Below are 25,661 nucleotides of genomic sequence, written 5' to 3' on the forward strand. Positions count from 1 at the left end.
CCAGAACTGCGTCCCCCCACATTCCCGCTGAAAGAAATCCCTGTAAATAAGAGAAACATGCACTAAGCCCCCGTTCACACTGGTGCGACTTAGAAATCGCATGATTTGCACTGCCGATTTCACTGCGGCTTGAGGCTTCATTTAACAGAAGTCATTGCAAATCGGAGTGAAATCTGAAAAAAAAAGTACCGCAGGGGCCTTTTTGAGAGTCGCGGCTATTCGAATGGTTCTATTGTCTGCTACTTGTCATGCGATTTTAAATTGTCAAATCGCACCGGTGTGAACAGGTTCTTAGGGCTTGTTTACATCCAAATGCAGCTAGGTTTGGTGTTGTGGTTTAAACACATCCTGATCGCATGCACAATAAAATCAATGTTTTGCACTCACACCACTGTTCTCAGATCCAGTGCTTAAAAGAAAAAAAAAGTACAATTAATTTATGTAAACACAATGGAACATGCACAAGTGTATGGGAAAAAATGCCAACTAAATATAAAAAAGGGGGGAAAAAAACAACAGAAAAAAAAATCATGTCAAAACTCAGATCGAGGTAAAGAGCCTATGACGGAGGCTCTTTACCATGTGATTAGCATGTGAGTAGCTGTGTCCAATCACAGCTGACCACAGTGTAAACAGGAAAAGCTGTGTTTCCTCACTCGCACTGACAGGCGCGAGAAGAGGAGAGACGATCGGCTGCTTTCCTGATGGGGGATCTGTGCTGATAATCAACGGATTTATTATCAGTGCAGGCCTATTGAGGATGCCCACCCAGGACCACCAGGGATGCCCACCCATGGCCACCAGGAATGCCAATCAGTGTCCATTATGGATGGCACTCTGTGATGCCTGCCAGTGTTTCCTGATCAGTGCTGCCTATCAGTGCCATCTATCAGTGCCGCCCTTCAGTGCCGGCTATAAGTGCCACCCTATGTGAATGGGTATCGGGTACATCGTACCCCTACCTATTCACCCAAAAAATATGTGAAATGTTAAAAAAATACAAGAGCTAGTTTTTGACAAGTCCTTTATTAAATAAGAAACCCGGAGCCATCTTCTCCCGTAACCATCATCTCCCGCAGCCATAGCGTCACAAGGGGCGGGCTTTCCGGGTGATGTCACTGGATGGCCACGCCCCATGGCTATATAAGAGGTGCCAGACAGCGGGACATCTTAACTGAGGAAGACAGCTTCAGAACAAGACAATGATTTTTTAGTGGGTAACCGGCGCCAATGAAGAAGGCAGCGGCGGTGAGGAAGAAGACAGCTCTGCGGGAGAAGACGACACCAAGAGAAGATGACGCCGGGAGATGACGGCTCTGGGAGATGACGGCTCTGGGAGATGACCTTATTTAATACAATAAAGGACTTGTCAAAAACCGGATATTGTATGTAGTTTTTAGTGAATGGGTAGGGCTTTTTTGGTGAATGGGTAGGGCTTTTTTGGTGAATGGGTAGGGGCCCCCTTGTTAATGGGGGCTTTCAGATTCTGATTCAGATCCCCACCAGCAAAGCCCATCAACCACCCACCAGTGTTGTTGGAAAGAGGCCCTTGTCCTCATCAACTTGGTGGCAAGATGCTTTGGGGTGGGGGCACAGAGCACCCCCCCCCCCCATGTTGAGGGTATGCAGCCTGGTATGGCTCATGACCAGTGTAGTCAAGATAGTAGTCAAGCTATCTCCAATTTTCTTACCACCCCTTAAACCCCACACTCACATTACCATACCCCCATCCAATGATAAGACCAGACAAGAGTTTGGAGTATAAATGGCCATAGCAGCCTTTTTATTAACCAACATATTTGAATAATTTCCAAATAACCTTTGTAACAACACTTTTAAACACACAGTCTGTTGGTCTTTGACGGCACCCCGAACTTCACATTTTCCACCACCACACTGCGGGACCTTTTTACCATACCAGGCCTCCAGCCGAATCCAGCTCGGAGACAACCCCTTTTCCGCAGTGCAACCAATACCGTATTCCAGCAGACACCGTTCCACTGGAATACCCCAGAGGGGGCCCATACCACGGATGAGCCCCCCACCACTTCCATCACATCTGTTTTCTGCCACCATCAAAGACCAAAGACACCGCTGCTATGACGACCCGAAATCCATTGATCCTGAAATTAAAAGAAAACAAACGAAACACACAAAGACAAACAACAGGGAGGGTGGGTGGGAAAACTGCTTCCTTCTGTCTCTCTCACCAACTGAAAATGTTCCCGGAAGTTCCCGCCTCCACCTTTTGTACAGCTCCTCCCCCTATCCAGCACTTTACTCCTGAATCCTCCCCTTCCATTCTCACCAACTTAACCCTTTTGTTGACTCTCCTTTCCACCTTGTCATGCCCAGGCCCTTCACTCCTTTTTCCTTTTGTCTTTTCCGTTTCGGGCCTCCCTGGAGGGGGGGACACTCGCTCGTCCCCTCCCTTTCCTGACCTACCAGGCGGCATGTTCGAATAAATCTTTTATGGATTTTAGGGGGGATGCATCAAGTGACCAGTGAAAGTACATTAACCCCCTTCTTGCTGCATATTACAAACACCATTCATAATTAATTATCCCTCCTCCCCTCAGCTCCCCTCCCCCTTAATCTGCATATGCCTGCTTACTTGTTCGATATACAGCACAGTTGGTTCCTCCTCTAGATCATGCTCAGTGCGCCAGCAGCTCTCTATGGTCCTCTTCATCCCGCCACCTGGCCGACACAGTGACATCACGCCTTGTCGGGACTAGAAAGTGCCCGTCGGGTGGAGATCACTCTGCTGCTCTTCCTGACAGGGAAGTGAAGGTGTGGTTCCAGGCCTGTGCTGGGTGCAGGAGCGCACCCGGCACATCGTTGCAGGCAGCTCTGGCTCTACCGTATTGTAGCGTGGATGGCGGTAATCGGTCACAATGTGCTAGATGGCCAGCAAGGTTTTAGCAGAATAGCAGCACACTATGGACACTTCACCTGTGCTCCCCTTCCTTCAGGAAATTGTGCCGCCCAGGGCATCCGTCCCTTCCGCCCCTGCCTTGTACCGGCCCTGTTCACCGGTTCAGGACCTATTTCAGCCTGGACTTTGGTCTGAAATTGAACCTGAAACGCACCAAAAAGGCATGCGTTTTTCAGGCACACCGCACCGGACCCGCTGCGGAGATATGTGAACTGGCTCCACAGAAAGCCAGTCACATTCTCCTGCTATGCAAATTGAATGCGGGGAAAGGCGCATTCAATTTGCATAGGTGTGAACTCGGCCTTAAAGTGGTTGTAAACCCACTTTTTTTACTTTTGCCTACAGGTAAGCCTATAATAAGGCTTACCTGTAGGTATAAAGAATATCTCCTAAACCTGTACGGTTTAGGAGATATTCCCCTCGCAATGCACCGCTGATTGCAGTGGCGCATGCGCAGGGGGGATCCTCGGCTGAATGGCCGGCCCCGCCGACTCATGCTGGAAAGGAAATCTCCCGCGCGCATGCGCGGGAGTAACGTCATCGCCGCTCCAGCCAATCACAGCGCTGGAGCGGCGATACCCAGAAGACACGCTCGGCGTGGACCAGGTAAGTTCCCTACCTCGTTCCGAGGTAAGTATTTCATAATGAGCTAATATGCGGTGCATACTAGCTCATTATGGCTTTTTCCTTGCAGGTGTAAAAAAAAAAAAAATATGTTATGCGGGTTTACAACCGCTTTAAAGTTTGACCTCATATTATATGGTTTTGGTGATTCTGAAGATGAAAATCTGCAGAAAATCAAATAGTGTGTATTGGGCCTTAGTCCGTAGGGTTCAGTATTGAGTTGGCCCACCCTTTGCAGCTATAATAGCTTCAACTCTTCTGGGAAGGCTGACCACAAGGTTTAGGAGTGTGTCTATGGGAATGTCTGACCATTCTTCCAGAAGGGCATTTGTGAGGTCAGGCACTGATGTTGGACGGGAAGGCCTGGCTCGTAGTCTCCGCTCTACTTCATCCCAAAGTTCCTCCACCCCAAACTCGCTCATCCATGTCTTTATGGACCTTGCTTTGTACACTGGTCCAAATCATTTGGTGGAGGGGGGATTATGGTGTGGGGTTGTTTTCCAGGTGTTGGGATTGGCCCCTCAGTTCCAGCAAATGGAACTCTTAAGGCGTCAGAAAAACAAGACATTTTGAAAGCGCCCAACTTTGTGGGAACAGTTTGGGGATGGCCCCTTCCTGTTCCAACATGACTAAGAACCAGAGCACAAAGCAAGGTCCATAAAGACATGGATGAGCAAGTTTGGGATGGGGGAACTTGACTGGCCTGCAGAGAGTCCTGACCTCAACCCAATAGTACACAGTGGGTTGAACGAAAAAAAAAAACTGACAGCTCCAGTACTAAGTGTCTGACGTTAGTACAGCGATCTCCCCCGCTGACCTATTGTGTTCTGACAGGGGGATAGCCCCCCGCCAGAACACTCCGATCAGCGCTTTCTGCCATTGACTGAGTTCCATTTTTGGGTGGAACTCCGATTTAAAACCAAAATGATGTCATTATGATCAACAAGTTTACTGCACTTTGGTTAAGAACTCAGATAGACTGTAACTGCTGAATTGTCATGATTTAATCTATACATCTGTCATTCCTTCTTTGGTTTACTGGTACTAAATATGCATTAGAGGGATGCAGCATACAAAGCGTAAACCCCAAAGACCCATCGCTCTGCGTTATGTAGGTCAGACAGATGTCTTATTTTAGGAGAATACCCTGACGAGATTCAATCACATAATCCCCCGACATTATTTTATTTCACTTCCCTAGACTGAATGTCTTTGGTGTGTGTGTGTGTGTGGGGGGGGGGGGGGTATTATAATGTAATAATCATCTGCATCTACTGAATGTGATAGCAATATAGGGCTAGATTCAGAAAGAATTTACGCCAGCGTATCTATTGATACGCCGCGTAAATTCAAATCTGCGCCGGCGTATCTTCTTTCTGTATTCAGAAAGCAAGATACGCCGAAATTTGCCTAAGATCCGACTGGTGTAAGTCTCTTAGGGCCAGATTCACAGCCAGGCGGCGCAGCGTAAAGTAACCGATTTAGGTTACACCGCCGCAAATTTTCTGGCTAAGTGCCCAATCCACAAAGCACATACCTGGAAATTTGCGGCGGTGTATCCTAAATCCGTCCGGCGCAAGGCGGGCCAATTCAAATGGGGCGGGTACCATTTAAATTAGGCGCGCTCCCGCGCCGGACGTACTGCGCATGCTCCTGACGCAAATTTCCCGACGTGCTTTGCGCGAAATTACGACACGCCGACGTTTTGTGAATCGCGACGTGAAAAAAAGACTTGCGCCGGGAATTTTTTTTTTTTAAAAAATTCAAAAGCGACGCGGGAAAGACGGGTATACTTTTACATGGTGTACTAATTTTACACTTTGTAAAAGGTGCCCTATCTTTGCGACGGCAAACTAACACTTGCGGCGACGTAACGACGGGAAAAAGTTTCGTGGATCGCCGTAACTGCTAATTTGCATACCCGACACTGGTTTACGCGAATTCCCCCAGCGGCGCCCGCGGTACTGCATCCTAAGATCCGACAGTGTAAAACAATTACACCTGTCGGATCTTAGGAATATCTATGCGTAACTGATTCTATGAATCAGCCGCATAGATGGAAACAGGGATACGACGGCGTATCAGCAGATACACTGTCGTATCCCTTTTGTGAATCTGGCCCTTAATTCTCTGAATTCGGCGCGCTTACGCCGGCAGATTTACGCTACGCCGCCGCAACTTACGGAGCAAGTGCTTTGTGAATACTGCACTTGCCCGTCTAAGTTGCGGAGGCGGAGCATAAATAGGATACGCTACGCCCGCACAAACTTGCGTCCCCCTACGTGAATCTAGCCCATAGTTAAGAAAAATAAAATAAGACGTTTAAAAATATATATATATAAATATATATAAAGCCCCCCCACTCCCATGTATATGCACGAGAAAAATGGTATAAAGAGCGCTACTCCTTTTTTACATCTACATGTGCTGGGCATATCCAAAAACAAAACAGCCTAAATAAGTATTGAAGGTATTAACCACTTCCACCCTAGAAGGTTTTACCCCCTTAGGGGTAGATCCACATACAAATACATCGGCGCAGCGTATGTCAGATACGCTACGCCGCTGTAACTTACTTTTTGCTGGTTCGAATCCCCCAAAGAATTTGCGCCGTAAGTTACGGCGGCGTAGTGTATCTCAAGCGGCGTAACGGCGCGGAATTCAAAACGGCGATTAGGGGGTGTGTTTCATTTAAATGAAGCGCGTCCCCGCGCGGAATGAACTGCGCATGCTCCGTTTCTAAATTTCACTGCGCTAAATGACGTCGCAACGACGTCATGTTTTTTAACTTAGACGTGAATTACGTCCATCCCGATTCACGGACGACTTACGCAAAAAAAAAAATTCAAATTGCGACGCGGGAACGACGGCCATACTTAACATGGCAAATCTAACTATATGCGACGAAATACCAGCTTTAACTATACGCCGGAAAAAGCTGACTACAGACGACGTAAAAAAATGCGCCGGCCGCTCGTACGTTCGTGGATCGTCGGAAATAGCTCATTTGCATACCCGACGCGGAAAACGACGTGAACGCCACCCAGCGGACCCCGAAGTATTGCATCTTAGATCCGAAGGCGTACGAAGACGTACACCTGTCGGATCTAACCCAGAAGCCGTCGTATCTTGGTTTGAGGATTCAAAACAACGATACGACACAGGAAATTTGAAAGTACGCCGGCGTATCAGTAGATACGCCGGCGTACTCGCTCTGTGGATCTACCCCTTAATGTCCAGGGCATTTTTTGCGATACGGCACTGCGTTAATTTAACTGACAATTGTGCGGTCGTGCGACGTTGTAAAAAATATAGGGCCATATTCTTAGAGATCTCCGGCGGCGTAACGTATGTCCTTTACGTTACTCCGCCGCAAGTTTAACTGGCAAGTGCCTGATTCCTACACCACTTACCTGTAAACTTGCGACGGCGTAGCGTAAAGTCCACCCGCGCAAGCACTCCTAATTCAAATGATCCTGGTAGGGGGCGTGGATCATTTAAATTAGGTGCGCTCCCGCGCCGATCGTAATGCTCATGCTCCGTCGGGTAAATTACCCGACGTGCATTGCGCTAAATGACGTCTCACGGACGTAATTTGTTTTGACGGTAACGTAAATGGCGTCCATCGCCATTCACGGACGACTTACGCAAACGACGTTAAATTTTCAAATTTCGACGCGGGAACGACGGCCATACTTAACATTGAGTACGCCACCTAGGGGGCATGTTTATCTTTACGCCGTGTATCGCTTATGGAAACAACGTAAAATAACTACGACGGGCAAGCGTACGTTAGAGAATCGGCGTGACTAGTCATTTGCATATTCTACGCTGACCGCAAAGGAAACGCCACCTAGCGGTCAGCGTAGATATTGCAGCCTAAGATACAACGGCGCAGGCCGTCGTATCTTAGGCATGTTTAAGTGTATCTCAGTTTGAGAATACACTTAAACATAGGACGGCCTTAGAATCGGACTTACGTCGGCGTAAACTGCTGATACGCCGGCGTAAATTCTTTGAGAATATGGCCCATAGTTTTTTTCTCAATTTTTTTTTCTTTTGTTTATAGCGCATAAAATAAAAAAATGCAGAGGTGATCAAATACCACCAAAAGAAAGCTCGAAAAAAAGGACATCAATTTTGTTTGGGTACAGTATCGCACGACTTGTCAGTTAAATTGACTCAGTGCCGAATCACAAAAAATGGCCTGGTCATTAAGGGGGCAAATCCTTCTGGTCCTTAAGTGGTTAAAGTGTGCAAAAAAAAAATGCAAAAATTAAAGCGTTAACACCAATAAAAACATTTTTGCCTGAGGTAAGGCTTCGAATGGTCTTTGCTATGATTATATTGTACCCGGTTTCTATTTCCTTCATTACCTGAACCTCTATCTGAGCTGATCTGTATCAGGCTGACTTCAATGCAGCCTTTCTATATCAATGAATCGTATGATAATTCGGAGCTCTTCGCAGGCTCGGGGTCACCTCAGGCGAGCAGCAAAGTCTTTTGGGAAAGTAGGTCACTTCTATTATACCGACTCCCTGCATAACAAGGAAGGGAAGATGTGCTTTGACTTCTGCGTTATCCACCACAAAGCTTGCTGTGTCGCTACAACAAAACCACATTCGCCCATGGTATACGCATAGCTCCCAACCAGGGCCGATCCTAGGGTCACAGGCGCCTGGGTGCAGAAATATTTCTGACACCCCACATGGGCGTTGTCGTTTAACCACTTGCCGACCGCGCACCGTCATTATACGTCCACAAGGTGGCTCTGCTGGGCGAGAGCACGTAATATGACGTCCTCTCTCCCGCTCGCCCCCGACTCCCGTGCGTGTGCCCGGCGGGCGGGATCGCCGCCGGGCACACGCGATCGCTCGTTACAGAGCGGGGACCGGGAGCTGTGTGTGTAAACACACAGCTCCCGGTCCTGTCAGCAGGGGAAATGCTGATCTTCTGTTCATACAATGTATGAACCGAGGATCAGTGTTTCCCCTAGTGAGGCCACCCCCCCTACAGTTAGAACACACCCAGGCATACTTAACCCCTTCCCCGCCCCCTAGTGTTAACCCCTTCACTGCCAGTGGCATTTTTATAGTAATCCAATGCATTTTTATAGCACTGATCGCTATAAAAATGCCAATGGTCCCAAAAATGTGTCAAAAGTGTCCGAAGTGTCCGCCATAATGTCGCAATACCGAAAAAAAAATCGCTGATCGCCGCCATTACTAGTAAAAAAAATATAATAAAAATGACATAAAAATACCCCCTATTTTGTAAACGCTATAACTTTTGCGCAAACCAATCAATAAACGCTTATTGAGATTTTTTTTTTATGAAAAATATGTAGAAGAAAACGTATCGGCCTAAACTGAGGAAAAAAAATGTTTTTTTATATATTTTTGGGGGATATTTATTATAGCAAAATGTAAAAAATATTCATTTTTTTCAAAATTGGCTCTCTATTTTTGTTTATAGCGCAAAAACTAAAAACCGCAGAGGTGATCAAATACCACCAAAAGTAAGCTCTATTTGTGGGAAAAAAAGGACGCCAATTTTGTTTGGGAGCCACGTCGCACGACCGCACAATTGTCTGTTAAAGCGACGCAGTCCCGAATCGCAAAAAGTACTCTGGTCTTTGGGCAGCAATATGGTCCGGGGGGTAAGTGGTTAAACTAACTCCTCCCCTTTACAAATGTTTCTATGGCTATGACTCAACCACAGAGATGCTCCCCCACGAAGTCTTCATTACCCTGGGATCCTTACATGATCTCTTAACAATATGATGGACACAGAGAGTCTGTTAGAAAGAGCGCTCAGACATACTGCAGACATGATACAGGAGACGGTCAGAGACTGCAGACATGATACAGGAGACGGTCAGAGACTGCAGACATGATACAGGAGACGGTCAGAGACTGCAGACATGATACAGGAGATGGTCACAGATTGCAGACATGATACAGGAGACGGTCAGAGACTGCAGACATGATACAGGAGATGGTCACAGATTGCAGACATGATACAGGAGACGATCAGAGACTGCAGACATGATACGGGAGACGGTCAGAGACTGCAGACATGATACGGGAGATGGTCAGAGACTGCAGACATGATACAGGAGACGGTCAGAGACTGCAGACATGATACAGGAGACGGTCAGAGACTGCAGACATGATACAGGAGACGGTCAGAGACTGCAGACATGATACAGGAAATGGTCACAGATTGCAGACATGATACAGGAGACGATCAGAGACTGCAGACATGATACAGGAGACGGTCAGAGACTGCAGACATGATACAGGAGATGATCAGAGACTGCAGACATGATACAGAAGACGGTTAGAGACTGCAGACGTAGTACACAAACAAGGAGAGAAGGAGGGAGGGGAGAACTCTGGCACTTCGGTACCCCCACCTCTGCAGGCGCCTGGGTGCAATGCACCCTGTGCACCCTGCCTAGGATCGGCCCTGCTCCCAACTGTCCCTGATTTCGAGGGGCTCTCCCCCCTCCATTGGTTCAGATACAGGCTCTCCTGCTGTCAGCCACAGCCAGTGACAAGGGAGCAGGAAGCGGGACTAGGGAGCGAGCACGCATGAGTTCTCCCATAGCAAGCAAATAGTCCCACAGAGAGAGTTGGTTTCCCATTGTGATAGGCAGGGCCGCCATCAGGGGGGTACAGGCATTACACCTGTAAGGGGCCCGGAGGTCCCCAGGCAACCTCCCATTTTTTTATTTATTTTTTATAAAAAAAAATATATATATATTTTTAATATATTTCTATTTTATTTTTTATTAAAAGGGACAATTTTATTTTTTATTTTTTAGAGGTCCGGAGGTCCCCAGGGGCCCGGAGGCCCCCAGGGCCGGATGGAAACCCCCCTTTTTTTTATTTATTTTTTATAAAAAAATATATATATTTTTTTATATATTTTTATTTTATTTTTTATTAAAGGGCCATTTTTTTCTTTAGGGGTCCGGAGGTTCCTAGGGGCCCGGAGGCCCACAGGGCCCCAGATGGCAACCTCCCATTTTTTTATTTTTTTTTTATAAAAAAATATATATATATTTTTAATATATTTCTATTTTATTTTTTATTAAATGGGACAATTTTATTTTTTATTTTTTAGAGGTCCGGAGGTCCCCAGGGGCCCGGAGGCCCCCAGGGCCCCCGGATGGCAACCCCCCTTTTTTTTATTTATTTTTTATAAAAAAATATATATATTTTTTTTATATATTTTTAATTAAAGGGCCAATTTTTTTTTTTTTTTTTAGGGATCCGGAGGTTTTTTATATATTTTTTTATTTCTTTTATTTTATATATATATATATATATATATATATATATATATATATATATATATATATATATATATATATAAATGTTTATTTTTTTTTATATTTTTTTTTATATTTTTTATTAAAGGGCCCAGAGGTTTCTTTTTTTTTATTAAAGGGCCCCAGATTGCAACCCCACTTTTAAAAAAAATATATATATATATATATATTTTTTTTTTATAATTTTTTTTATTAAAGGGCCCAGAGGTCTCCAGGGCCCCGGATGGCTAACCCCCTCTTTTTCTTTATTTCTTATTTTTTTTGTAAAGGCCCCCCCCCGCTCAAATCGCGGCAGCCCCAACCCCCCCCCCCCCCCCCCCCCCGCTTCTCAATTTCAATTTCTGCTCCAGGAGGGCCCATGCCTGAAGCTGTGTGTAAGGGGCCCCATAATTCCTGATGGCGGCCCTGGTGATAGGCACAACATTTTATAGCGGATGTTTCATAGCTCCCAACTGTCCCTGATTTTGAGGGACTGTCCCTGATTTGGAGCAATGTCTCTCTGTCCCTCTTTTCCCCTCATTTGTCCCTCATTTTGGTCTGATCTATATAGTTGTATAAAAAATGCACTTTTTGGGCCAGATGCACAAACGAATTATGCCGGCGTATCCACAAAACAAGATATGACGGAATGAGGGATCGACCCGACAGGCGTACGTCTTAGTACACCGTCAGATCGTAGGTGCATATTTACACTGGGCGCTAGGTGGCGTTTCCGTCGAATTCCGCGTTAAGTATGCAAATTAGCTAGATACGGCGATCCACGAACGTACGTCCAGCCGGCGCATTTTTTTACGTCGTTTGCGTTCGGCTTTTTCCGGTGTATAGTTACCCCTGCTATTATGAGGCGGACTCAATGTTAAGTATGTTCGTCGTTCCCGCGTCGAATTTTGAATTTTTTACGTGGTTTGCGTAAGTCGTTCGCGAATAGGGATTTGCGTAGAATGACGTCACCGTCGTAAGCATTGGCTTGTTCCGGTTTAATTTCGAGCATGCGCACTGGGATACCCCCACGGACGGCGCATGCGCTATTAAAAAAAAACGTTGTTTACGTCGGGTCACGACGTATTTACATAAAACACACCCCCATCACATCGATTTGAATGGCGTGCCCTTACGCCGCCAAAGATACACTACGCCGCCGTAACTTAGGGCGCGCATTCTTTGAGGATTCGAAAAAAAAAGTAAGTTACGGCGGCGTAGTGTATCTTATATACGATGCGCCCGACGGAAATATGCGCCAGGGTACGTGGCTCTGGCACTTTATCTTTCAAAAAGTGTTTCCCAGTGCTGACCCTTTCATCTAAATTCTAAATTGCTGCATTTGTACATTTTAAAAGCCAATATATTATAAAGGAATAGTAGTGGTAAAAAAAAAAAGTCCTTGTGGATTTGATTAACTTTTTTTGGTTAATCCTCCTTTAAGGGGGTGTGTCAGGGGGGCGTGTTCTATGCCTACATACGTTGGCAAGTAGGTGTGCCTCATTCCCATCTCAAAATGTCTGGAGGTATAGATGTTTGGTTCATTTTTCTCTGCGATATAGGTCAGCAACATTGCAAGCGCATCCCACATCCTGCTGATTGCACCCTACTGTCATAGCTGTGCACAGGGGGTGTGCCGGATGTGCCTGGGCACACCCTAATCACCTGTTGCGGCACAGATTCCCCCTGCTGATATTTCACAATTTTTATTTTTTTTTAATAATCTTTTTTTTTTTTAAATAGTAGAAAAAAATAATAATGAAAAAAAAAAAAAATACTAACACCAACCTCTGACCCACTGACATGCCCACTGCTCTACTGACTCTGTCAACTACCCTACTACATTTGAACATTTTTACATTTATTTAGAGTGTGTGTATGTATATATATATATATATATATATATATATATATATATATATATATACGCACACATGTGTGTTTGAGTGTTGGGGTGCATACCCTAATACAATAGGCTGCGCACACCTATGCTTACTGTAGATATATACCTAGATTCACGTAGGGCGACGTATGTTTGAGCCGGCGTAGCGTATCGTATTTACGCTACGCCGCCGTAAGTTAGAGAGACAAGTGCTTTATTCACAAAGCACTTGCGTCCTAAGTTACGGCGGCGTAGCGTAAATGTGCCGGCCTAAGCCTGCCTAATTCAAATTGTGAAGAGGTGGGCGGGTTTTATGCTAATGAACCGTGACCCGACGTGATTGACGTTTTTTTCGAACGGCTCATGCGCCGTCCGTGGACATATCCCAGTGCGCATGCTCCAAATTACGCCGCAAAGACTTATTGGTTTCGACGTGAACGTAAATGACGCCCAGCCCCATTCACGGACGTCTTACGCAAACGACGTAAAAATTTCAAAATTTTAACCCGGGACCGACGTCCATACTTAACATTGGCTAGGCCAGCTTTTTGTTGGACTAACTTTACGCCTGAAAACGCCTTACGTAAACGGCGTATCTTTACTGCGACAGGCAAGCGTACGTTCGTGAATAGGCGTATGTCGCTGATTTACGCATTCTAGGCGTTAATCGGCATACGCGCCCCTAGCGGCCGGCGTAAATAGACAGCTAAGCTACGACGGTGTAGGAGGTCGTATCTTAGCTACATTTAAGTGTATCTCAATTTGAGAATACACTTAAATGTACGACGGCGCAGATTCGGAGTTACGACGGCGTATCTACTGATACGCCGGCGTGACACTACCTGAATCTGGCTAATATTCTCTACATTGATAGCTGATCCTCTTCACTACGTCACATGTCCAGCATTTCAGAGGTTAACTTCCTGCTCAGCCCTAACCTAAGAACTCCTGATGATCATCCGCCCCTTTCTATCCTCTCCTCCATTCAGAAAAGTCATTTTATTGATTTCACAGAAAGAAATTGTGAATGAACTCTATTCTGCGAATGGACGAGAGGTGGTTGAATGACAGGATCCTTCCTCCCAATGTTACAGAATTGATATCCCAGGAAAACATTTTTAACTTCTTCAGCTCCGGAAGGTTTACCCCCTGACCAGGCCATTTTTTTGCGATATGGCACTGAGTTAATTGACAATTGCGCGGTCGTGCACCGTTGTACCCAAATAAAATTGATGTCCTTTTTTTTCCACGAATAGAGATTTATTTTGGTGGTATTTAACCACTTAAGCCCCGGACCTAAATGCCCAGGCCAGGTTTTGCGATTCGGCACTGCGTCGCTTTAACAGACAATTGCGCGGTCGTGCGACGTGGCTCCCAAACAAAATTGGCGTCCTTTTTTCCCCACAAATAGAGCTTTCTTTTGGTGGTATTTGATCACCTCTGTGGTTTTTATTTTTTGAGCTATAAACAAAAATAGAGCGACAATTTTGAAAAAAATGCAATATTTTTTACTTTTTGCTGTAATAAATATCCCCCAAAAATATATATAATTTTTTTTTTTCTCAGTTTAGGCCGATACGTATTCTTCTACCTATTTTTGGTAAAAAAAAATCGCAATAAGCGTTTATCGATTGGTTTGCGCAAAATGTATAGCGTTTACAAAATAGGGGATATTTTTATTGCATTTTTATCAAAAAAATTTTTTTACTATTAATGGCGGCGATCAGCGATTTTTTTCGTGACTGCGACATTATGGCGGACACTTCGGACAATTTTGACACATTTTTGGGACCATTGTCATTTTCACAGCAAAAAATGCATTTAAATTGCATTCTTTATTGTGAAAATGACAGTTGCAGTTTGGGAGTTAACCACAGGGGGCGCTGAACGTGTTAGGCTTCACCTAGTGTGTGTTTACAACAGTAGGGGGGTGTGGCTGTAGGTCTGATGTCATCGATTGTGTCTCCCCTATAAAGGGGATGACGCGATCGATGCGCCGCCACAGTGAAGCACGGGGAAGCCGTGTTTACATACGGCTCTCCCCGTTCTTCAGCTCCGGGGAGCGATCGCGACGGAGCGGCTATAAACGGATAGCCGCGCCGACGTCCCGGATTGCTCCCCGCGGGAATCCGCCCGCCGCACGCAGCGGGGGGGCTCCCGATCGGACCCCCCACCCGCTAGAAGGCAAGGACGTGTATATATACGCCCATCTGCCTGTCCGTGCCATTTTGCGGACGTAAATAGTCGTGCGGCGGGTGTTAAGTGGTTAATCACTTCTACGGTTTTTATTTTTTGTGCTAAAAAATAAAAAAAGACACACAAAAAAACATTATTTTTTACTTTCTGCTACATAACATATCAATTGATGTATTCTGCTACATATTTTTGGTAAAATAAATAAATCCTAATAAGAGCCGGTTCACACTGGGGCGACCTGGGATCCGACTTCAAGTCGCCCCAAGTTGCCCCAAGTCACGCGGTCGAGAAAATGAATGGAAGTGAATGGAGTCGTCTTAATGTACACTAGGGATGTCGCTCCGACTTCAGAAAAGGTTCCTGTACTCTTCAATCCGACTTGTAGGCGACTTGTACCCATTGATTTCAATGAAGGTCGTCTCAGAAGTCGGATCCCCTGTCTTAACTGAAGCAACAATACAGGAAGATAACATACATTTCTCAGGCAAACCTCTCCCTCCCCCTCCCTCCCACAGAACTGATTGTTGTTTGATTGGCCACTGGAAAGCCTCCTGTCCTGGAGGCGACTTGAAGTTGCCTGATGATTCATACTCAAGTGTGTCCAAGTTGCCTCCCAAAGTCGTGCTAGAAGTCGTGTTGCCCCTGTGTGAATGGGCTCTATTACTGGATTCAGAAAGCTTTACGCCGGCGCATCAGTAGATACGCCGTCGTAACTCTGAATCTACGCCGTCCTAAATTTAAGCGTATTTTGGAAACCAGATACGCTTCAATTAGGCTAAGATACGAGCGGCGTAAGTCTCCTACGCCTTCGTATCTTAGGGTGCAATATTTAGGCTGGCCGCTAGGTGGCGCTTCCGTTGAGTTCGGCGTAGAATATGCAAATGACTAGATACGCCGATTCAGAAACGTACGTGCGCCCGGCGCATTTTTTTTACGTCGTTTACGTATGGCTTTTTCCGGCGTAAAGTTAGTCGAGCAAATAGCTGGCCTAGTCAATGTTAAGTATGGCCGTCGTTCCCGCGTCGAAATTTGAAAATGTTACGTTGTTTGCGTAAGTTGTCCGTGAATGGGGCTGGATGTAATTTAAGTTCACGTCGAAAATATACGTCCTTGCGGCGTACTTTGGAGCAATGCACACTGGGATATGTACACGGACGGCGCATACGCCGTTCATGAAAAACGTCAATCACGTCGGGTCACCATCCATTTACATAAAACACGCCCCCCTCATCCTCATTTGAATTAGGCGCGATTACGCCGGCCCCATTTACGCTACGCCGCCGTAACTTCAGAGGCAAGTGCTTTGTGAATACAGCACTTGCCTCTCTGACTTACGGCGGCGTAGCGTAAATACGATACGCTATGCCGCCTGAAAGATGCGCCGCCGTACCTGAATCTAGCTATATGTGTATATTAATTGGTTTGTGCAAACGTTTTACAAACTATGAGATATGTTCATGGAATTTTCATGTTTAACTTTTTTTTGTAGTAATGGTGGTGATCACAGGACTGCAACATTGTGGCGGACAATTCTGACACTAAGTGACACTTTTTGGGGACGATGAAAGGGTTAAACACTCCATCTTCCACCCGACAACCACTACCCCCTGGCCAGGCCCTCCAAATTTTTTAAGGGCCATCTCCCCACCTTCTGGGCCATCTTTGCCCTGGGATTGGCAGAGATCCCTTAAATATTCAGACTTCTCGTGCCACTAAGTTCTGGAACTTTCCAGAAGCTTCCAGAATCCAGAGGGAGGCCCACTGACCTGAATCTGAACCCACAGCAAATACCCAGATTCACTTAAAGCAGTTGTATACCCTGTTATTTTTTTTTTTTACACCTGTAAAGGAAAAGCCATAATGAGCTAGTATGCACCGCATACTAGCTCATTATGAAATACTTACCTTAAAACGTGGTGAGGAGAACTTACCTGGTCCACGCCGAGCGAGATGTCATCTTGCTCCGGCGTGTCTTCCGGGTATCGCCACTCCGGCGCTGTGATTGACTGGAGCGGCGATGACGTCACTCCCGCGCATGCGTGCGGGAGACTTTAATTCGGCAAGGTCCGGCGGCTGCCGGTCCTTTAGCCGAGGATCCCCGATGCGCATGCGCCGCTGCAATCAGCGGCGCATTGCGGGGGGAATATCTCCTAAACTGTACAGGTTTAGGAGATATTCTTTATACCTACAGGTAAGCCTTATTATAGGCTTACCTGTTGGTAATAGTAAAAAAGTGGGGTATACAATAGGCATGTGCATTTTGTTTCGTTCCGAATCGAAATTCGGACACATTTTTCATTATTCGGACATTTGGGTGCATACGAATTCCCGAATTGTAATATTGACAAATTTAACCAAATCCGAACGAACGTTTTTGAATCGAAAACCCGCGGACTAAATTCGATCGAATTCGAAAACAAATTCTATTCGAATCTAATTTGAAAACAATTTGATTCAAAACAAATTCGAATGAAAATTGAAAGCAAAATCTAAAAAATATAAATAGATTTCTAAAAAAGAATACAATAATATAGAATATAAAATACAAAACAATAGAATGAAAATCAAAGGATAGTAAAGAACAGAATGGAATTTAATAGAATGTAATCAAATACAATAGAATATGACCTGGCTTCTATCTTCTAATTATATTCCATTTTCTGAAATTCGAAATTCATATAGAATGAACTCATATTCGAATATAAAAATATAAAAAGAGTAGAATAATAAAAAAAAAAAAAATATAAAAAGAGTAGAATAATAAAAAAAAATATATATATATATATATATATATATATATATATATATATATATATAAATATTTTTTTCTGCTCTATTCTAATATTTTTCTATTCGAATTTGAGTTCATTCTATATGAATTTCGAATTTCAGAAAATGGAAGATAGATAGAAGATAGATAGAAGAAGCCAGGTCATATTCTATTGTATTTGATTACATTCTATTAAATTCCATTCTGTTCTTTACTATTGTTTGATTTTCATTCTATTGTTTTATTATTTTATTTTCTATTTTATTGTATTCTTTTTTAGAAATCGATTTATATTTTTTAGATTTTGATTCAAATTTGCTTTCAATTTTCATTCGAATTTGTTTTCGAATCTAATTGTTTTCGAATCCGATCGAAACAATATCGAATCCGGTCGAAATATGTTAGAATTCGACCAGATTTTTCAAATTCGGTCGAAAACGAACGCATTCCGAAAAACTAATTTAACACATGTAACGAATCTAACTTAAAGCTGAGTTCCGGCCACAATTTCACTTTTTAAATATAAATACCCCTGTAATACACAAGCTTAATGTATTCTAGTAAAGTTAGTCTGCAAACTAAGGTCCGTTTTGTTAGGTTGTTACAGCATTTAGACACTTTATAAAATAGAAATTGACTGGGGCCATCTTAAGTGTGGGCATCATGAAGCCAGACTGTATGACTTCCTGGATTTCAGCCTTGCAGATCTTGCACATGCTCAGTGCTGCACAAGCAGTGTAATAGGTTTCAGATCAGGTTTCAGCACCTGTACTGTCCAAGTCACATGATTATTCGAGACTGGGGAGTGCACAGACTCCTGGAAAGTTACACCCACTACATTCCCAGGAGTCTGTGCGGTGTAGGTTAGGAAGCTTAAAGTGGAGTTCCACCCATTTTTTTATGTTTGTCTGTGCTGCATGCCCTAATCTCATAGTGTTCAGAATGGACAATTTTTATTTATTTTGTTGCTTGTAAATACCTTTATTTTGTAGTCCTTCATTACTTCCTCGTCCTTATTAGCGTAGGCTATTAAGTCACAAGGCTATTCGCAAGGGTTTCTGGGATAGGCATCATGTATCCCAGTAGTCCTTGCAAATAGCCTATTTGCATAGAGAAGGGGCGGCAACTTCCTCTGACACTCCCGTTGCTATGAAAACCTGACTAAAACCTATTACATCGCTTGTGCAGCACTGAGCATGTGCGAGATCTGCACGGCTGAAATCCAGGAAGTCATACAGTATGGCTTCATGATGCCCACACTTAAGATGGCCACGGTTTATTTCTAGATTATAAACTAACTAAATGCTCTAACAAAACGGACCTTAGCTTACAGACTAACTTTACTAGACTACATTAAGCTTGTGTATTACAGGGGTATTTATATTTAAAAAGTGAAATTGTGGGTGGAACTCCCCTTTAAGCACCTAGGTGCAGGAAGAGGGAAGATTAACTATTCTGCCTAGCAACAACACTTTGAAGGCATCTAAAAAAAAAAAAAAAAATTCTTAAAGGACTAATGACATTTTTTTAAAACTACTGATGTAATGTTATATTTATGGGTGGAACTCCACTTTAAGCAAGCAGGCAGGACCATGAGCCCTGCATTTTGTATGCATGTAGTTGCATAGTATTTCTATATTGAATTTACTGCTATTGGTTTGGGGACCACTTGGCCGTGTTTTCAGTAGGAAATCAGTTGGTATTTTTTTTCAGATTAAAAACATGTTGGTGCCTTTTTTTTTTTAGTGGGCAGAAGGTAAAGTAAAGGTGGCACCTTCTGACTCATATTGGCCGTGGGAAATACATTCTAACTAGTATCGAGCATCAAGAGGTTTCACAAATCTCGAGCAGTTCAGGTTCATCTGGAGGTTTTAAATGGAAACCCAAAGTTTATGTTCTCAGATTCCTTCTTCATCTTTGATCGTTATTCTCACTTTGAATCCTGTAAGACACAATCACGGTAATCATCTCAGAATTTTATAAACACTGATTACCTATTTTACATAAAAAAAAAATCTGACAGCTTTATTTAGTATTATCACTATACACTCACATATCAAATTGAACCTTCCTAATGGGAAACGAAAGACGCACATCTTTTATGCATGAACATTGAGAAAATAGCATATATTATAATATTTTTTGTGAACGTGATTAGCATAAAAAATACTACGCTATTGAAGGCTGCAACTATTGATCTCCTTCTGAAAAAGGAAGCTGACTGTCCCTTACTGCTTTATGAAGTTTCTGACCCAGATTAAAGCAGTAGCAAGTCGTTCCTTCAGAGCGCATGCGCCAGTGACGTCACCAGCTGCTGCTCGCCTGAATATCTTCTAAACAGTGCCCGTTTAGGAGATATTCATTTTACCTACAGGTAAGCTTTATTATAAGCTTACCCGTAGGTAAAAATCACAAATATGAGTTTTCCTACTACTTTAACCATTTAAAGCGGTTGTAAACCCGCATATACAATTTTTTTTTTTTTTTACACCTGCAAGGCAAAAGCCATAATGAGCTAGTATGCATCGCATACTAGCTCATTATGAAATACTTACCTCGGAACGAGGAGAAGAGAACTTACCTGGTCCACGCCGAGCGAGATGTCATCTTGACTCGGCGTGTCTTCCGGGTATCGCCCCTCCAGCGCTGGGATTGGCGTCACTCCCGCTCATGCGCGCGGCAAATTTCATTCCGGCAAGGGCTGGCGGCGGCCGGCCCTTCAGCCGAGGATCCCCCCTGCGCATGCGCCGCTGCAGTCAGCGGCGCATTGCGAGGGGAATATCTCCTAAACCCTACAGGTTTAGGAGATATTCTTTATACCTACAGGTAAGCCTTATTACAGGCTTACCTGTAGGTAAAAGTCAAAAAGTGGGGTTTACAACCACTTTAAGACCCGGACCTTTAGGCAGCTAAAGGACCCGGCCAGTTTTTGCGATTCGGCACTGCGTCGCTTTAACTGAGAATTGCGCGGTCGTGCGACGTGGCTTCCAAACAAAATTGGCGTCCTTTTTTCCCCACAAATAGAGCTTTCTTTTGGTGGTTTTTGATCACCTCTGCGGTTTTTATTTTTTGCGCTATAAACAGAAATAGAGCGTCGATTTTGAAAAAAATGCTATATTTTTTACTTTTTTTCTATAATAAATATCCCCCAAAGATATATAAAACATTTTTTTCCCCCTCGGTTTAGGCCGATACATAGTCTTCTACCTATTTTTGGTAAAAAAAATCGCAATAAGCGTTTATGGATTGGTTTGCGCAAAATTTATAGTGTTTACAAAAAAGGGGATAGTTTTATTGCATTTCATAATTTTTTTTTTTTTACTACTAATGGCAGCGATCAGCGATTTTTTTCGTGACTGCGAAATTATGGCGGACACTTCGGACAATTTTGACACATTTTTGCGACCATTGTCATTTTCACAGCAAAAAATGCATTAAAAATGCATTGTTTACTGTGAAAATGACAATTGCAGTTTGGGAGCGCTGAAGGGGTTATGTGTGACCTCATTTGTGTTTCTAACTGTAGGGGGGTGTGGCTGTAGGTGTGACATCATCGATTGTGTTTCCCTATATAAGGGAACACACGATTGATGACAGTCCCACAGTTAAGAACGGGGAAGCTGTGTTTACACACAGCTCTCCCCGTTCTTCAGCTCTGGTGACCGATCGCGGGACTCCAGCGGTGATCGGGTCCGCGAGTCCCGCGGCCGCGGTCACGGGGGTTCGGACCGGGTCGCGTGCACGCGCCGGGGGCGCGCGCGACCCCAAGGCTGGGCTTAAAGAGCCACGTACATGTACGTGGATGTGCCCAGCCGTGCCATTCTGCCGACGTATATCGGCGTGAAGGGGTCCTTAAGTGGTTAAAGCGGAGGTCCGGTAAAAAAAATTAAAAGTCAGCAGCTGCTAACACTGTAGCTGCTGACTTTTAATAAGGACACTTACCTGTCCTAGTTGCCAACGATGTCAGCCCCTGCCGAGGCCGATCCTCGATCCTGGCAGCTCCAGGCGGCGCCATCCACAGTAAGGGAAACAGGCAGTGAAGCCCGTGCGGCTTCACTGCCCGTTTCCTACTGCGCATGCACGAGCAGCGCGGTGCTTTGTGAATGGGCCGGCTGCTTTCTGGGATACACACAGTTCCCAGAATGCAGCGCGCCCCATTCACAGGAAGAAACCGAGTGTAGGAGGAGGAAGAGAATCCACCGCGGAAGATGAAGAGGCAGATTTGGGACTTCTGCATAGCAACAGCTATTTAGGGTAAGTAAAAAAATGTTTTTTTTTTTTTTTTTGGTGGAAAGATTTTTTTCAGGGTGGAACTCCGCTTTAAATAAATATGAAGATCATACTTTCTGACTTCATGCGTATTTCATTTGCTGTGTGCCAGTTCCATGCAAGTGGCTGACTTATAGTAAAATCTGGATCAGGATAAGAGGTCCAGGTATGGAAGAAGTTAGCAGCTCTCAGATTTATACCCTGAGAAGTTCGCTTTAAACGAGAACGTGAATTATTTTTCTTAGTATACAGCTGATCATTAAAGGCCACTATGGAACTTATGAAACAGCAATTAACTAAGGGTGTAAAAAAAACTGTGAAAACTAAAATGCGTGATGTTATAATAACTCAAAGTCCCCTTAAACAGAACTAGGGAAATGCCCTCTCTGTTATGTTGGCCATATTTGCATTCAGCACCAGGCTGCCCTCCTATGTTAAAGGGTCACTAAAGGAAACATTTTTTTTGCTGAAATGACTGTTTATTGGGTATAGAGACATAAAAGTTAACTGATTCCTTTTAAAAATGATTAAAAATTGAATTTAATCTATCATATAATGTGCCTCTAGTTTCACTTTCGGTTTTAAAGGTACATACATGAAGTTCCGGGTGAGAGGTGAGTCGGGAAGACTCACAGAACAAAAACAAACAAATCCAGGGCAGTGTTTTGTTTTTAAAATGAATCTGATTGGTTCTGAGGAGTTTTAGACACACAGTAATGACAGCTTAGACCACCGTGAAAATCTCCCAGTACGATGGTTATAAGGAAACAGGCAACCAGGAAGTGTGGAGATCACAGCAGAATTACAGCCACTTCAAAGCAAAAACGAACAATGAGGACATGAAACCAGTACTGCAGTAAGGTAAAGGAAGCTATTTAGCTAAAAAAAAAAAATACTTTAGTGACCCTTTAATCCCTTTAGTTGTTGATGTCCTTACTTTCTGAATGTATTCCTTGCAACTACAGAACTTAAAACGGGGGTTCACCCAAAAAAAAAAAAAAAAAAAATATTTTACACACATTAGTAAGTAAGGGTATTTAGATTCGGCGTTTTTTTTCTCTCTGTACATACCTTTATATTCTGTTTTTCTCCAGGGCTTCCGGGTTCCAATGACTGCGGGACTGGGCGTTCCTATCCTTCCGTTGGATGATTGACGGCTTGTAAAACAGGTGACCTGTCGCACAACGCGCGTCACCAGATGTCGTGAAATAGCCGAGCTGCAAGTCGGGACTATACGGCGCCTGCGTGGTCAGCTCTACACGGCGGGCGCAGGCGCCGTATAGTGCCGACTCGCAGCTCGGCTATTTTCGGAAATCTGGTAACGCGCGTTGTGCGACAGGTCACCTGTTTCACAAGCCGTCAATCATCGAACCCGAAGGATAGAAACGCCCAGTCCCGCAGTCATCGGAACCCTGAGGCAGGGATAGGAACGCCCAGTCCCGGAGTCATCAGAACGCGGAAGCCCTGGACCAAATCAGAATATAAAGGTAAGTACGGAGGAAAAAAAACTGCCAAAAGTATATGCCCTTACTATGCTGCCTCTAATGTTAAAAAATCGTTTTTAGGGTGAACCTCCTTTTTAAAGAGGAGCTCCATTCTTTTTTCTGAAAATTAAAAGTCAGCAGCTACAGAAACTGATGAACTGATGAGAGAAAAGAAGGTAACCTGTGGGGTGGGCGTGAGCTGTGGAGAGGGGGAGAGGGTGAGCTGTGGGGGGGGGGGGTGAACTGTGGAGGGAGAAGAGAAGGTAACCTATGGGGGGGGGTGAGCTGTGGAGAGGGGGAGAGGGTGAGCTGTGGGGGGGGGGGTGAACTGTGGAGGGAGAAGAGAAGGCAACCTATGGGGGGAGCTGTGGGGGGGGGTGAACTGAACTGTGGAGGGAGAAGAGAAGGTAACCTATGGGGGGGGGGGTGAACTGTGGAGGGAGAAGAGAAGGTAACCTATGGGGGGTGATCTGTGGAGAGGGGGAGAGGGTGAGCTGTGGGGGGGGTGGTGAACTGTGGAGGGAGAAGAGAAGGTAACCTATGGGGGGGGGGTGAGCTGTGGAGAGGGGGAGCTGTGGGGGGTGAACTGTGGAGGGAGAAGAGAAGGTAACCTATGGGGGGGGGGGGGTGAGCTGTGGAGAGGGTGAGCTGTGGGGGGGGGTGAACTGTGGAGGGAGAAGAGAAGGTAACCTATGGGGGGGGGGTGAGCTGTGGGGGGGGTGAACTGTGGAGGGAGAATTGAAGGTAACCTATGGGGGGGTGAGCTGTGGAGAGGGGGAGCTGTGGGGGGGGGGGGGTGAGCTGTGGAGGGGGAAGAGAAGGTAACCTGTGAGGGGGGGAGAGCTGTGGAGGGAGAAGAGAAGGTAACCTATGGGGGGGGGGTGAGCTGTGGAGAGGGGGAGCTGTGGGGGGGGGTGAACTGTGGAGGGAGAAGAGAAGGTAACCTGTGTGGGGGGGAGCTGTGGAGAGGGGGGGCTGTGGGGGGGGGTGAACTGTGGAGGGAGAAGAGAAGGTAACCTGTGTGGGGGGGGGGGTGAGCTGTGGAGAGGGGGAGAGGGGGAGCTGTGGGGGGGGTGAACTGTGGAGGGAGAAGAGAAGGTAACCTGTGTGGGGGGGGTGAGCTGTGGAGAGGGGGAGCTGTGGGGGGGTGAGCTGTGGAGGGAGAAGAGAAGGTAATCTGTGTGGGGGGGGCTGTGGAGAGGGGGGGCTGTGGGGGGGGGGTGAACTGTGGAGGGAGAAGAGAAGGTAACCTGTGTGGGGGGGGGAGCTGTGGAGAGGGGGGCTGTGGGGGGGGTGAACTGTGGAGGGAGAAGAGAAGGTAACCTGTGAGGGGGGGGGTGAGCTGGGGAGAGGGTGAGCTGTGGGGGGGGGGATTGAACTGTGTAGGGGGAAGAGAAGGTAACCTGTGAGGGGGGGTGAGCTGTGGAGAGCGGGAGAGGGGAAGCTATGGCGAGGGTGGGTTCCTATCCGTATTTTAATTGTGCATTTAGCGCTTTTCCTACAGGTCTACTTTAAAACATGGATGAATAAATCTGACGAATTGAAATGACAATGTTCTGTACTTTTAGGAATCCAGTGAAAAGCGACAATGATTCACAGTTGGAGCCTCAGACTGCAGATCAGAGTTGAACCTTTTGATTTTAGGAAGGATCCCGGATCTTCTGGAAGTGCCAATTGGGACCCTATTATACACTGCATGAGATGTTTTGAGAATTATACAAACACTATGAAGTTTTCTATGTACCTGCTGCTTTCTATTACTCACTGAATCCTGCTGCAATAAAGTAAAAATGAAAAAAAAAAGGTGTGAATGATGTTAATTATAATTACTAGGAATGACGATAATGTTTTTACCGCAGAGAGAGCAGAACAGAGAAACCACAAGTGTGAGACTTGTACGATTACTGTGTCTGAGGGAAAAACAATTCAAGATATCAGTTATGCGATCGGTCCTACTAGAATTACAGATGCGGGCAGCGGGGAAAAGAATGTCATTTTATAAAACTGTATGCCCTGCTCCACCCTGCACTGGGCCATTCTGGTGCCTATACTTACTTTTGATTGTAGATATAGGCAAAATAAAGTGGTTGTTAAAGAGGGATTCCCCCCACAATTTCTTTTTTTTTCTAAAGTCAGCAGTTACAAACACTGTAGCTGCTGACTTTTAAAAAGGACACTTA

General features: G+C 45.0%; 1 protein-coding gene across 4 annotated transcripts in view; it reads left to right on the forward strand.

Annotated features, from left to right (window-relative positions):
- The window catches only part of MAP6 (microtubule associated protein 6), a 158,132-nt gene extending 132,854 nt beyond the window's left edge, over nt 1–25,278 (forward strand). For all 4 annotated transcript variants that reach the window (XM_040340035.1, XM_040340030.1, XM_040340032.1 and 1 more), the window contains one exon: nt 25,050–25,278. In XM_040340035.1, coding sequence (XP_040195969.1) covers nt 25,050–25,073 — 24 coding nt within the window. In that variant the 3' untranslated portion in view covers nt 25,074–25,278. The remainder of the gene's footprint in view (nt 1–25,049) is intronic.
- The last annotated feature ends 383 nt before the right edge of the window (nt 25,279–25,661 follow it).

This window comes from Rana temporaria, chromosome 2, assembly GCF_905171775.1.
Source record: "Rana temporaria chromosome 2, aRanTem1.1, whole genome shotgun sequence".
Lineage (NCBI taxonomy): Eukaryota > Metazoa > Chordata > Amphibia > Anura > Ranidae > Rana > Rana temporaria.